Source organism: Silurus meridionalis, chromosome 11 (genome assembly GCF_014805685.1).
Source record: "Silurus meridionalis isolate SWU-2019-XX chromosome 11, ASM1480568v1, whole genome shotgun sequence".
NCBI classification, from domain to species: Eukaryota; Metazoa; Chordata; class Actinopteri; order Siluriformes; family Siluridae; genus Silurus; species Silurus meridionalis.
Genome location: NC_060894.1, coordinates 16,146,746 through 16,162,788, shown reverse-complemented (window position 1 = coordinate 16,162,788; position 16,043 = coordinate 16,146,746). Strand labels below are relative to the sequence as shown.

General features: G+C 35.2%; 1 protein-coding gene across 2 annotated transcripts; it reads right to left on the bottom strand.

Moving 5' to 3' along the window:
• Nucleotides 1–1,352: 1,352 nt before the first annotated feature.
• fez1 (fasciculation and elongation protein zeta 1 (zygin I)) lies at nucleotides 1,353–14,803 on the bottom strand. Of its 2 annotated transcripts, none has more exons than XM_046861905.1 (10): nucleotides 14,529–14,803; nucleotides 11,835–12,201; nucleotides 8,683–8,734; nucleotides 7,807–7,893; nucleotides 6,607–6,778; nucleotides 5,814–6,088; nucleotides 5,203–5,283; nucleotides 4,994–5,069; nucleotides 3,678–3,743; nucleotides 1,353–3,531 (listed from the first exon to the last, which is right to left on the bottom strand). In XM_046861905.1, the coding sequence occupies exons 2-10, from the start codon at nucleotides 12,149–12,151 to the stop codon at nucleotides 3,515–3,517; spliced, it is 1,143 nt and encodes a 380-aa protein (XP_046717861.1). In that variant the 5' UTR covers nucleotides 12,152–12,201; nucleotides 14,529–14,803; the 3' UTR covers nucleotides 1,353–3,514. The 2 variants fall into 2 exon arrangements, with proteins under 2 accessions (XP_046717861.1, XP_046717860.1); XM_046861904.1 differs by having other exon boundaries at nucleotides 8,683–8,782; nucleotides 14,529–14,802.
• Between the last annotated feature and the right edge of the window lie 1,240 nt (nucleotides 14,804–16,043).

Genomic DNA, 16,043 nt, shown 5'->3' with positions numbered 1-16,043 from the left:
TGTCTAAGTGTCTAAATGTACTATGGAAAATACATATAAAAAAAAAAAAAAAAAAACATCCCACACACATTGATTAAATAAATAATAGTGTAATAGTGTTTTTCAGTATCTTCTTCTTTCGGCTGCTCCCATTAGGTGTCGCCACAGTGGATCATCCGTCTCCATACCCCCCTGTCCTCTACATCTGCCTCTTTCAAACCAACTACCTGCATGTCTTCCCTCACCACATCCATAAACCTCCTGCTTGGTCTTCCTCTTTACCTCCTTCCTGATGGCTCCATCCTCAGCATTCTCCTACTGATATACCCCATGTCCCTCCTCTGCACATCTCCAAACCATCTCAATCTCACCTCCCTCACCTTGTCCCCAAAATGTAGTGTTTTTCAGTACAGAATGATACATTTTGTATATATTAATATTAATGTAGTTATTTTGACCATTGGTTTCTAAGAGATATAGCAGCAATGATGTATAATATGCGGACAATTGATTAGAAAATCGTTTTGAAACCTGAAAATATTTGCTTTTTAACGCAACACACAAATTGTTTCTAGACAATTAATCGTGAAAAGATGAAATGTTTGGATCAGTTTTTTGGGGACTTTTTGTGACAGGGACTGGCCAGGTATTTTTATTTCCTTTTTTATCAGATTATGTATGTAAAAAAAAAACATTTTGTATTGGAAAAAAGTCCCAAATTTGAAAAAAAGTAGGAACCTAATATAAAGATATAACATATGCCATTTTTTTGCCAGTTTTGAGATGATTTTCTGCTCACCATTGTTGTTAATAGTGCTTATTTAAGTTCTCATCTTCCTATCAGTTTAACTCGGTCTGTGTATTCTTCTCTTTCCTCACTAATCAGCAACCATGTGTGCACTACAGAACTCCTGCTCACTGCATGTACAGTTTACTTTCTGCACCATTCTGTGTAAGCATTTTTGCATTTTTCTTTGTATGTGAACCTTGGCCTTGGTATTTGGCCATGCAGGAGCACTGCATAATATTATGCATTATGCTGCTGCCAAATGATTGGCTGAATGAGCAATTGCTCTGGTGTTCCTATTAAAGTGGCTGATAAATGTATATAGGAGGCATCTTAAATAATATAAATAGCAAAACTGGTTGGCATTTATGGATTAGCACACAAATGCTAGTGGTTAAGATCAAGGGTTAAGAGCTCAAAACCCAGCACTTAAGCAAATCCCTCAACCCTCGGTTGTATAAATGAATCAATTGTATGTAGCTATGGATATGGGCATCTAACAAATGCCATAGAGGTCAAATGTAACTGTAAATGAAATATTAGAGTTATATAGCGAGAGAAAGCTGTGCAGCGTGTTCTGAAATAGTATGTATTTTGCTCAAGATACAGTGCTACAATGGAACTAATATACTCATCAAATATATTTGTCCACAGGATGCAAAGTATTTACTTTTCTAATATTCTAGTACAGAGAATTAAAAAAGAACAAACTGTGTCAATGGATCAGCGGTATCAGGTGCATGTCTTTATATACATACTGTATACATGCCAAAATATTGTGGTCCTTTTACAATTTTCCCTGTGAAATCTATACAGAATGCTGTATTAGTAATTATTATGCTGTTTGCTGTAAGTAAGCTGAAGTGTTTTATTTTTTATTGCAATTACATAATATATTGTTTAATTATTCTCTAGTTCCAAAAAGGTTAAGACGCTATAAAATGTGTAAACTTGTATAAAAAAAAGTGTATACAGTACAATGTAAAAAAAAAAAACCACGATGCAATGATTTGCAAAATCTCACAATCCCACATTTTATTCACAATTGAACATAGAAAATATTATAAGGTAAGAATAGGAATAAGGAATTTAAAGCAGGGCCATGTTTACCACTCTATAGCATCCCCTCTTCTTTTAATACCAGTCCATATATTGGGAACTGAGGAGACTATTTGATGGAGTTTTGGGAGAGGAACAAAGTTTTTTTTTCTGCTGTATTGCATCTAGCAGACCAGATATTTCAACAATTGAAACCATTTGGCGCAATAAACATTTCATTCATTAAATAAAAAATATGATGAAGAAGACCAAAGACCGTTAAGCAGCTGGAATCCTGTATTACACAAAACAACATTCCTTTCCCTAAACTCCAGCAGCTGGTCTCCTCAGTTCCCAGACACACAGTATACAGACTGTTATTAAAAGAAGAGAAAATAGTCAATTTTCTTAGTTTGAACATTGAATATGTTTCCTATTGAATAAAATATTGGGTTATGAGATTTGCAAATCATTACATTTTGTTTTTCATTTACTTTTTTTTATTTGGAGCTTTATAATGTTTTTAACATTCCAAATATTACTGTATGCTTTATTATAGGTTTTGCAGGAGGTTGTTTGTATTTTTTTTATTAACAGGATGATCTAACCAGCACTTTTGTGCATTCCCAGTCGTATGCTTCATGTACATAGCACAAACTGAATATATGGACTTTTAATAAGGTGCACTGTCTTGAAGAGCATTGTGAACTGTTATGTATATGGGACATCTGTACATGGAAATACTTTTTATTGCCATTTTTAATTAAAATGAATGACAGATTTTTTTTCCTATGCAAAATCACTTGTTTCTATTTTCCTTTTGTTCCAGTATTCAGTTAAAACCAGAGAGAAAGAGAATAAAGAATGGAAAAGAAAAAACAACTTAACTAGGCATTTTTTTCACAGGGTTTGACATTTATTTGGACTTTGATTTAGCCATACTTTACTTTCCTCCATGCCCCGTAATAAAGAAGAAATATATACATTAAAGATATGCTCGTATCATGGCATAGATGACACTAAACTCAGGATGGAAATTGTACTGCCTGGTGATAACGACTGACACGATTAGTGATAAAAAATAAAACATGATATTCTCAAACAAATTGTTGATCAAAAATAAAAGAAGTGGCCTCTGTATATCAGTGGATGTCTTTCTATAAATTAGTATTAATACAAACATTAAAACATGCTATCTACTAAGATGAAGCCACAGTACAGAACAGCAAAAGCAGAAGGTGACGGATGGACAAACTAGTCAAGAATGTGCTCGTACGTTCCCCGATGCACCTGCGAACACCTTTGAACAGACAAGAAGAATCATAGCGCCCTCAAGTGGGCTTTTCTTTAAAAAGAGAAAAAAAAAAGAAAAAAAAAAAAGGAATAGAGAATACCTGATGGAAACGAATTCTTATTTGTCTGTTTCCTCCTAACATGCTCCATATGGCTTTGGCCCATTGTAAAGTATAGAAAAAAATAGGAAAGCACCGGGCTCTGATGTACTGGCCTTGTGGATATGTGCACACGAAGGGAGGACAGAGAGTTGAGCTGGATTATGCTAAGCGAAAAAGGAGGATGGTTAGATTTTAAGGGTCCCTTGTTGATGAAAGGGTCAAGGAGCTCATGCAGCTGGGACTGAAGCACAGAAAGTGAGAGTGAGGCAGATCCCAGCCTTCCTCACAACCAGGACAGGACGTCATACACAGCTGCTTACGTGGGACACAGGACTGAAATAATAATAAAAAATTCATAAAACTTATAAGGTATAGCAAAAAAAGAAAAATGATTTTCTACAGAAGCGAGTTTACATTGAAAGCTTGTACCATGTATCAGGAATAAATAAAATCTGAAAAGTGTTTTGTATAACGTTCACCTTTTAGTATGTAGTCAGTTAGCAGAGTGGGGACTTTCTCACTGTCCTCCTTCATGGCATAAAGGACTGAGAGACAGGAAAGAAAGAAGGAAACAATGGCAGGGCTATATATATATATATATATATATATATATATATATATATATATATATATATATATATATATATATATATATATATATATATATATATATATATATATATATATATATATGACAAATTTAACCTTTTTTTTTTTTTTTATAAAAATAATCCTGTTGTGTTAAACACGGTGTTAAGCTTTTAATGGTTTTAACAACAATTCAATTGTCAGGAAATTAACAAGAATTAAATTATTAGATAAAATCATTTAGCATCAGAGAGCGTTTCCATGTCATCTTTATTGTGTTGTCATGTTTAAAGCTTTTACAGAAAGAAGAGTTCAAGTTGTTCCAACGTTGATTGCTTTAAACTAAGACTTAAAGAGTAATTGAATTAAATGTTTTCCAGTTGGTTTGTAATTAATGCCAAATCAAATATTGTCTATACTGTTCAAATCTGGAGGCCTGATCACTCTGTTCTCAAGCCACTTTTTGGTGGTCTTTGCAGATAAAGTTGCATTGTCATGTAGAAAAAACAACAACTGATTTTTACTAAAGAAATTCCATTGTAAAAGCCTGTGTATTAATCTGAATTAGTAGTTCTCTGTGGAAAAAGTAATAGAGTAAATAGTAGAGTAAGAGGTCTCGTAAGTGCACATATTACATTCTTGCTAATTTCCTGACCAATGAGTTGTTAATACAATTAAAAGCTTAGCATTTTGCCATTCTGGGCATTTTTTTTTGCACTGAAGTGTATTCGGTTATCTCTAATCAACTAATAATTACAGGAAAAAAGCTCCCTGAGGAAACTTGCATATTAACATGTGATCTTTAAAATGTAGGGTTTTATTTTCTTACCTTGTTGACCCATTTGCAAACACGGTTCCCTTTGCTTAACTGTTTTGATTTGCTGATATCGGTGCTAGTGAACCTTTAAGTGCTATTAAGTGCTTTTTAGATTTTTGGTCCTAAGTCTGTCCAGAACTCCCACATCAACATCTGTACCTTCTGCTCAAACAGATCAGGTTACAAAGCACCCACTTTAATTTTTAAAGCCTCATTGTGTTCATCATATTGTAGATTCTTCGAGTCTCATCTTTAGCTCCATTACATCGACACTAGATTCCTCATAATACAATATTCAATAAAAATTGTGAAAAACAAGAGCAAGCTCATGCTCTTTAATTTTGTGGAGGCGTCGTGTGAGGCTCAGCCCATCAGCTTCTTCACACTTACTTTTTGTCAGCATTTGAAGTTCCTCAACAGATGGAGCAGCTCCTTTCTTCTCATATGGGATCACTGTGTTTAGATACTGCATAAAGAAGATAAATACCCAAACTATGCTGAGAGAGACCAGGCTTCTACTGTCTTTTATGCACTGAATAAGGTTTATTCTAATATGTTTGCCATGCGCAAACCCTTCTGTTGCACTGGTGCTCCCTCACCTGTTTGTCCATTCCTGAGTTTCCAAAAGTCTGTCTGATTCCCGTCTGCAGGATGTTAGACAGGCCCTCCATACTGAAACGCTGTGAATATTCAGACATGAAATAACACATTTTATATATGCAATGCTTTTAAACACTTTCACCAAAACGTTCAAAATTATCTCACGCATTTCACAAATAATTAAAATGATTAAAAGTCAAATGATTGGATTTCATATCCAGAAAAAACAATAATAGCAATGTGAACATTCATGACTAAGGTATGAAGTGTGATATGAGGAGGACAAAATGTCTGGTAAGCTTCTCTTCTCTTCCTGTAAGTACTAAGTGCAGTTTCAGTTAATGGATGTAATGAGGTCCATTAAGCAGAGAAAAACAGACAATGCATTCTGACATCAGAAAGCACCTCAGCCTCTTTACTTTTACTCAGGCTCTCTCTCTCTCGTGCTCTATTTCTCACACACACATACACACAGATAATACAAAATAATACAATACAATAATTTCAGAGTAAACAATTCAACTGTTGTGTAAAGGGTGGTGTGCTATGTTTTATTAAAATGTAAAAAAATATTTTTAATAACTTTTCCAGCTCCTTCACAAACACACACCTTCACTGGCATGCCGCCGGTCTTCTCAGGGAGGCCGGACCCCTGCAGACTCATGGTCTTGTCCCTACGCCGGCGCTTGCTGAGCTCTCGCTGCTCCTTCTGCCGGTTTTGCACCTCCATGAGTGCCGTGATGAACGTGTTCTTCACCTCCTTCTCAAACTCAAGCTCATCTCTCCGTGCCAGCTGAGTCACCAGTTCCTCCGAGTACTCCCTTACTGCCATTTCTACACGGCCCAAAAGCTCCAGCAGATCTGAGCTTGGCATCAGCCTTAATCCTAAGCACAGAAAGGTACTTTTATTAAGTGCAGCAACAGACTTACTTTAGACATTAATGTAGTTATCAGTTCTGGATCATTTGGCCAGAATTTGATTCATTGTGATTCTTTCCACCACCAAAAGATGGCGATATTTATACACATTTTTTTTAATCTAATGTAGCTCTAACGTTTTGCTTTTAGTCAACATCCTCTAGTGTCATTGAATTAGGTGCACAAAACACCCTGAAGGAAAGATGTTTTCAACTAATTCTATATAATGAAATTATTATTCTTATCTTTTATTATTTAAGACAAATATTGTTTTATATTTTTTTATATTTTGTTATCTTTATCTATTTGATCTACATTATTTTGATTCCTGCAACATATAAATAAAATGTATAATTATTGATGCACAAATTGGCATTTTTAATAAAGGAAAATGATAAAGCCAGCTTTGTAAAAAACTAGCAACCAGACAGTAAACACTAGCGATATGACTATACAAAGGCATTAATTTAGAGATGAAGTGTGACCTTCATAGGAGCAATTGTTGTTGTTGGCAGCCTGAGACAGCATGCGGATCTCCTCCAAGAGGGAGGGATTAGTCTTAGGGGAGGAGTCTCCGCTTTCTTCCTCCTCCTCCTCTTCCTCCGTCTCACCCGGGTCAGGAGAGTTCTCCATCATCTCAACAATCTCCTCTATCACCTAATGAAAATGTTCAGATGCAATTCATTGCAATTTAGTAAGGAATAAAACTAAAATAAAAAATAAAGGGGGGCATTCTGATGTGATGGTAATGGTGGTGTGATAGGGCCAGAATATTTACATTTTAATTAGTTGTTGTTTTGCCCAGAAATTGCCTATTATTATTTATGATGTAACAATTAATCATACTTTTAAACCTTTTGTTACTTCAATGTAGAAAATCCCTGAGGAAAGTAGGGTTTTCATTCCCAATATAACATTTACAAACAGTAATTCTATTATTGTCCCCTCCTGAAGTTAAAAAGACCACAATAGAGACAGTCCTCTGTCCTAAAGACTCTCCTGTGGCGTAAAACCTATTGATTGTTACAAAGCACTGACACCTGAGACCCATTCCTTACATGCTAAAAAAAAACTGTCCCCCTACAGGTTTTACCATATAAATAATAGCATTTTTCCTCATTGAGAACAGTTTTATTAAATGTGTTTTATTTAAGCATTTTATGTAGATTATGATTATGTAGATCAGATCATCCTCCATATAAGCCCTTGTTCATACTATAAGTACTTACTATAGAATAAATGACATTAAAATTAACATACAATATCAACCTGAAATTAAATTATATAATGAATAGAATATATTCATAATATGTTAAATATAATTATATAATAAAGTACTGTATAAATATTGTTATAGCAAATGAGGCAACACCTTCTGACTAATACAGATGCAGGACCACTGTGGTTTGACACTTGAACAAATGTATATACTATAAAATGTCCATTATATTGCACATAATATTACATATATTATCTTAACAAAAACATAGATATAAACTCCTTTATTATGTATATTCAAATAAAGCAGGTATAAGGTGCTTATACTTCTATTAGTAATATCATTCTGGAATAAAGTAATATTTAGGAAACAATTTAAAATTGATTGCCATAATAATCTAATCTGGTGCCTCTTCTTTTCTCTCTCATCAGGAAGTGCTTTGTGGAAACATTTGGGAACTTCTCACCTGGTCAGCCGTGATGAGAGGTTCTTCAGTCAGACAGTTGGCGTTTTCATTCTTCTCATTCATCTCATCCTCCTCTTTCTCATGTATCTATAAAAAGTAGGTTAGAAACATGGTTGTCATGACAACGCTCAGCACAAGCCTGCTAGTACTAACGTCATCCTGGCACGTGACACTTGGCAGAGTGGAAAAGCGAATGACTACATTATTGCATTACTATGTTGCCTAATATGTCAAGTGCTATACAGCCTAGTGTACGCTTGATGAATGATGTCTAATGTCTAATGGAAGGTCTTTTTTAAAAAATCTGATAAACTGTAATATCCAGAAAGCTTTTCTATCTGCACAAAGTGTGACAGATGGAGACTAAATTACTATTCATTGACATTTTTTTCATTTTTAACGATTTGATTTTGTCCTGCCATTGTGATAAAATATATATATATATATATATATATATATATATATATATATATATATATATATATATATACACACACACAATTTGAAGAGGGGGCCAAAAAAACACAAACAAGCTATCATTCTGCTGGAAAGCATATGTCTGGGCTGATGCAAGACTCAGGGCACTTAAAGTGATTTTGCTGCTTGTTATCGTCTGCCTGAACAGAGTACGTCTGGTGTAGAAAAAAGAACAAGGCTTTGCTTCAATTCCAAACAGTGAGAGAAAAAAGGAGCAATATTTCTATCGGACATCTTGTGAATACAAATGATGTTTCCAGACAGATATTTGGATTTGGATTTATTTTTTACAGTACTGTAAGACAAATACAAGACATTACAAGACATTATTTAAATGTTTCGTTTACAGTTAACTAGGCACTTTGTTAGCAGAAATGACCAGAAAAATAGCTTGCTTACCTCATCATCTGAAAGGTTGCCATTGAGTGTCTCTGAATTCGGGCCATCCCAGCTGGACACAGAGGACGGCAGATAGTTATCAGTCAAAGCGTCCCACACACTACAGACACAAGCACACACAATTATATAAACAAAGCAACCTTTAAACACACAACACAGAGACCACATAAATACTCTTAGGCCTGGTCAATTAGATCTATGACACAAAATCCTGTTTTAAGATTTTGGCCAAATTTGACTAGAAATGTAAAATAAATAATAATAAAATGTTTTTGTGGTTTGTTTGTTTTTCCTCTAAACCATATTTACCTAACAGACTGAATGGCAGTTTTTCAGGAGTATGCATCAATACTGCAGACCAGTTATAATCAGAGAACAAGCCCACATTCACACTGACAAAAAAACATCACAAAAGGCTACTGGGACACTACAACGGGACAAACTGGTACTGGTACAGATCTACTGTCTGCCCATAGCATCTGAAAGGAGCTGACTAATCTACAGCCTGAACAAAAAATATTAACTCTTTGCTCTCAAGCAAATGCCCAAAACATTTTGCTCATGTGCAACAAGAACACACTATGGGTACTAGTACTAGAAAGTTATTGTAAGAGTTCATAATATTAATCATTTATGTTTTAAAATCATGATTAACCTGTATAGTGTAAAAAAAAAAAATATATATATATATATATATATATATATATATATATATATATATATATATATATATATATATATATATATATATTTCATCTCCTGAAAAGATGAAAGAAGTGCGTTTGGGGAGATTTGTGCTCATTCAGCCACAAGGGCATTAGTAAAATCAGGTACTGCTGTAGGGTGATGGGGCCTGGGGTTCAATCAGTGTTCCAATTCAATCCAAAGCTGCTCAATAAGGATGATGTCAGAGCTCTTTAGCAGACCACTCAAGATCTTTGATATCTACATGGAGCTGGCTTTGTGCACAAGAGCATTGTCATATTGAAACAGGTTTGGGTTTGCTTTGGATGCTTCGCTAGCACCTCCAAAGACATCCTATACAAATGTGTGACTCCCATTAGTCTGGGAAAGAACCTCATACTGTATGGCTGGAAAAATGAGTTGCCCCAATACTTTTGTATTAGATAATCTTCTAAAACTATTCAACCACAAAATCCCTACATGATTAGAGCATGCAATCACAATAATAAGTCTTACTAATAGAAGTATCCATTTATATAACTAATCTAACTTGCTAATTAGCAATACATGCATCATTACTAGTCAACACACAAACAGCCTATCTCAATTGCGATCATTATTATGACCATTAGGCTAGTTAATGTCACTTCCTTTGATGTTAGAGCCAGATTGCTAGGGGTTCCTCCTTGGGTGAGGATGCTTGTTTTATTTCCTCTGAAAGCTAAAATGCACTGAAAAATAAGAAGCAAAGAAGAATGCTGCTACAATACACAAATTCATATTTCCCACTCAAAGTCAAAAAGCACAGAGGAAAAATGTAGAATATCAGCCTTTCAGTCATGTGCATAGATTCAACTGATTTAATAAAAGTGTGTGTGGATAGGAGATGTAGTAATGGCCTGCTGTGTTTTCACAGAGCACTAACAGACCAGACACACCCATAGATGTACATTAGTAGGCTTGTTTGCCCGGACATAAATCAGCCCATTAAAATGCCATAGAAGGACTACAACGTTGTATTTTAGGTCAGTCATCTAATTTCATTTGTCCCCTAAATAAACAGAATTACCTTATTTTGACTTTTGTTTCATATTTCTATGTGCTGTTGTCTATTTTAATGTCTTCAAATAAATGTGCTAAAAGTCCAAATCTAGACGATCCATAATCATAAACAAGACAACTTTGTGCTCGCTTGCGTTATTAATTCCATTTGAAGAGTTTAAAAGCATTCTAATAATATTGCTAATAATAACAATAATAAACAAGATGCACAATTCAGGAGGTTTACAGTCTATAGCATAGAGTGCGGATTTGAGATTCCTCATCATTTCATAAAAGGATTATAATTACTTAAAATTGATTTTTATGCAAAATAAGAGAGTACAGTGCAAAAAAAAAAAAACTATGATCGTGTCATGACTGAACTAATGCTATTGATTGGATCAACTGAAAAGGAACAATGTGTTACAGGTATGAAGGAAATTAATAGGAGTGTGTTTGTGTGTATATAGGAGGAGGTGTGGTTTCTGTTCACAGGCCATATATTAATTTATTACATCCTAAATTTTATTTTCCAATTTACTAGATATTGAATAAAATGCTAGTTTAGGTAAAGGGTGTGTTTTGGGGAGAATTTGGTAAAAAGGCACAGATTTGTACGTGACTGATTCAGGCCAAGAACAGGAGCCACAAGGAAGAACAACATCACAGCAGGAGTCTCTGAGTAAAACTGCGGCATGCGGGCCAAAAACTGACTCAGAGCGCAATAAGCCTTCAAAACAAGCCTTCTGTACTTAACAACTGCAATTCCCAGTAACACGAACATATGGTGGAAGCTTTGAGAGGTCTATAAACTAGGAAGATGAGATAAGTATCAATCATTTGGATAAAAAGAGAAACAATGACTCTGTGTAGTAAACATTTCTGTTGATACAGTGCATGGAAGCAAGCTGTGCTATAAAAAAAAAAAAAAAGAGGTAATGTCATTTTATAGATTTTCCCTTTCTTTACATTTTCTGTTTTTGCTGACCAAGCATAACTCAGAAAACAGCCATCTCCTCAGTTCTCATTGATGCTGGTATTGATATGCTACTTTAATACATATTCTAATTTGATTAAAAATCACACACCCGAAATCATTTCTACATAAGAGTGCTATGTTTAGATTTGTATATTCCAAACCCTGAGAGCTATGAGATGAAGAGCAGACTGGTAACAAATGAGTGACAGAGACAGGGCTGCACAAACAAAAACACAGACTTGTACAAAATGAAAATGAAGCGATCTACTTCATTTTCATGTTGTTTGATAGAAACATGGGCATTACATATAAGCTCATACTACTTTATGAAATTAGCAAAATTACAAAAGATTGTGGATTTTGATGAAATATGTTACAACTATGAGAACAATTTAATACAGAAAAGTCATACAACATATTAAAATGGGGGAAAAAAAACAACACTTACTCTTCATCCTGCAGCCGCTCCTCATCCTCCTCAACATGTGACTGATTGCGTACTGGAGCGAGGCCCTCTGTCTTGGTGTTGTAGTTGTGGAAGCACACGTTTAGCTTCTCGTCGAACTCGTTCACCAGGTCCTCCATGGACTTGAAACTCATCATCTCTGAGAAGTTCTCCAGTTCAGAGAAGTCCTCCCGGCTCAGCGGAGCAAGAGGAATGGTCCCATAAGGTCCGTGTGGTGCCTGTTCCAGCCCCAGGTCGTCCATTTTGCATGGCCGAAGATCCTCAAACTCCTCATCGAGACAGACAAGTGGAGCCTCCATTCTTCTGCCCACGCTTACACGTCCACTTAAAAATCCGTTCGATCACAACCCTGTTCAGGCAAAACATAGGACATATTTATCTATGTACCGCAAAAGATTTTGCTTTCTACTTCCATTTAAAAATCACTTAAAGATGCAGGACAAATTTACCATTCAAAAGGAAAGCACTTGTAAGTGCAAATGTAACACATTATTTATGCACACAATCTTGCGTCTAATATTTATAGATCACACGATTGAGTCTTCAATATCGATTACATTTTTACAATCCTAGACTTTAGTCGTGTTTTGAAATGTGGCTCTTTCGGCTTACATAAAAAGCTTTACCAGCTGCTCACACACCCCTTACGATGGAGATAACATGATCCAAAAAGATCAACATGATTTACTAGAGTCCATGAAATGTTTGCAATTAAAGTATAGCTGTCCAAACACTTTCTATAGTTCTTGAGTGTAAATAGGTAAATGTTTGAACGTTTGAAGGTGCATTTTTACCATGTTATGTCTTGAAATGTGAATATAATGTAATCGTATGTGAAAAAAATTCACATTACACTGTATAATATAATAAAACCCATCTGTCAGGGTGCTAATGCATGTTTTTCATGATTCTACATGTAAAGCACATAAAGCAAGATTTAAATTTTCTACTGCATTTATTTATATATTTTTTTAAATATATACTTCATGCCTCAATGAATTAATCTGGACTACAGGGGAAAGACTCTGATAACCTCAGGGATGCACTCCAGCAAAAAAGTGATTACGCAGAACTAAAGCAAGGTTCTTTAAACAAACGAGACTCCTCAGTCTTATACATGCACAACTCTATTTGATTTTGATGCTCATTGTCTAGGCATGTCCTTCACCATGCTTATTTTATTAAATTTTTTTTATATTTATTATTTCTGTGTTATCCATTTTAGATTCATAACTATATTTTGCAAGTTAACCCTAGTACAGAGTTCTCAGAACAGCAACGTGTTCTACAGTGTGTCACTGCTGGTTAATCTCTAGGCATGACAATGAATGTTGAAAAAGTACCACCTCATTCTGGAACACACAGCTTGGTTTCTTGCACAGTAACACAATTCAAAGTAACATCATTCGATATAAAGAATAAGAAACATTAGATATGATGTTAACTGTAACACAAGATAATATAATGTAGTCAAAAGATCTTAATTATAGAAAATCTTGGATTTGACATTATGATCTTTTGACTAAATTATATCATTATTAAGTGTCACAGTTAACATCATATCTAATTTAATGTTGATCCAGTGTAATTATTAAAAAAATATTAAATAAATATAATTCTCTATATATGAAGCCTATATAGAGACTTATATTTGTTAAATATTTATTTAATAATGACAGCAATTTTTTATGTTATAAATTTAACTCATGACCACAATATCTTTTGGTTATGAATATGATATTGGTATACAGTGCAGGAACAGCAGAAGGAAACAAATACACTAGACTATACTTGCCTACAGTATGTCTTTCTTTCAAACAATTACTCAAAAAAATTACATAAAATGAATTATTTTGTTTTACTCTATGATGATATATTAAACCCAAGGCTTTGACCTTCATATCTACTTAATCTAGACTCCTCTGGGATATTTCTCTCTCTCTTTCCATGCCTAAAGCCCAACCACAACAACGTCACATTAAAATGAAAGTCAATGATCAGGAGCAGAGGTGACATGGTGACGAAGGGGCTGACCCTAATTCATTCAGCCAGAAAAGAAGCATTGTGTAATAATACTGGAAACCAACTCAACACCTCTGTCTTTGATGTGCAAATGAAAAAAAAAAACTGTCTTTTTTAAAAATTGCTGTTGCAGAATAATTACATTATTATAACATAGATACAACTTATTTGCTTGTTAATAAATATATAATTACTGTGCTATATGCTATATTATCAATCCACAGTGTAATCTGATTCTGTATCATTTCCATGCACCTGCTTTGTACAGGAAGAATATAACAGGCCGTGAGAATCAAGCAGAGAAAAAAATATGGCGGCACGAGACGGATGGAAAAAACATGACTGACTAAAACCAAGCCACCATATCAATCAAAACACCATATTAAAGAGAATTAATATAAATGTAATTATATCTTAGAAATCACAGCTAAAACATTGTGAATATCCGTACACTATGCTGTAAGTAACATGTGCATCCTAAATAAATAAATAATATCTAAATATGACAAATTGGAAGCTGGGCAAAAAAAAAGGAATGCAGGGTAAAAAGACAGAATGATAGAAAGAATGGATGAAGATCAATGTTAAGTGTTCCCTAGAGAGGCAGACGGTGGGAAAACAATAGGGACTGGAAATGTAGGAGAGAGTATTCACCTCTAGTCGCAGCTCTAGTTGTTGTGTAGCAGGCTTGAGACTGGAGAAAGCCCCTCCTAGTCCGAGCAGGTCAGAATCGCACTAGCATCAGCAAATCCCCTGCATGATGAGCAGTGCTGCACTCATTCATTTCTATGTCTCTCCCACAGTGAGAAAGCAACTCTAACAATGGCTGTGCTGTCTCTGTCTTACTTAAGCTAGCAGAAGCCAAGGAGCTTGTCTTCTGATCAGTAAGCAGCAGCAGCCTTGGTCTTCTCACTGAGCATGCGCATTGCCACGGCAACAGACATCCCATCATTTCCCCCTCCTCCACACCTCCTCAATCTGCTGCTCTCTTCGTCCACCTCATTCGCTCGCTTTGTCCACGCCTCCTCACTTCCTCCCCCCTTTTTCCACCTTATCTTTTTCCATCCCAGCCAGAAAGGCCTCTATATTCATGAAAGAGGGAAAGGGAGGGAGGGATGCTGCAGGGCTTCTTTCACACCTTCCTCTCTTTTGTCACTTGCCATGTGCCAAAGTGATGACAGAACCCTTCTTCTGCTGCTGCTTCCTCGCTATTCTATTCTCAGCACCACTTACAGGCTCAGACAACATGGGGACCAAATGGACAAGCATTTTCACTTACACAACTTACAGCACAGAAGGAGACAAATGATGGTAAATATTTTACATTGAGTAGCATCTGGAAAAAAAAATTACAACCAGCCAATTTGATTTTAGGATGCCACTGATCTCATTGAAAGAAAATAAATTTAATCATGTCATATCAAAACTCATTATATATAAAATCTTCTAGATTAATTGGGATTGGAAATATATTTGATTGACAGTTCTATTGATACATACACTATATGAACAAAATAACTGAGACATGTGACTTTTTGACCATGTGTGTTTTATCCTCAAACTATTAGCACAAAGTCAAGGCACACAATTGTCTTTGGATGCAGAATTGAATTCTCCTTTCACTTGAACTGGGAGAGCCAAACCTGCTCCAGCATGACAATGACAGTGTGCACAATGCCAGCTCCATGCCAAAATGGTTTACATAATTTGGAGTAGATCGTAAATAGCCACACACTCCGAAACTTTTCTATTGTTCTTAACTCTTAACTGGTCTAAATCTGAACTCCTTCTTCAAGCACAATCACATAGATACTGTATATTTTCTTTTTTTGGCATTCATGTTGGTATGATAAAGTGGATTATTTGGGAATTTTGTGAAGCCATGTGAACAAGCAACATCACCACCGATTGTTAAAAGAAAAATGCACATAATGGTGTGAAGACAAAGGGCTGGGACTGCATTCTTTCTAACCCAGACTGTACAATTTTTCACCCAAATAGTCTCTGTGACAGGATTTTGATGGATACAGATTTTAGCCTCCTATCTGATATCACCTCCATTCCTCGCTGAGTTTAACAGTGTAGCTCTGTATCTCACTATACATTTGTGTGATTGCAAACTGACAGTCTTGCATTTACCATATGGTCAAATGTTTGTGAAAACACACA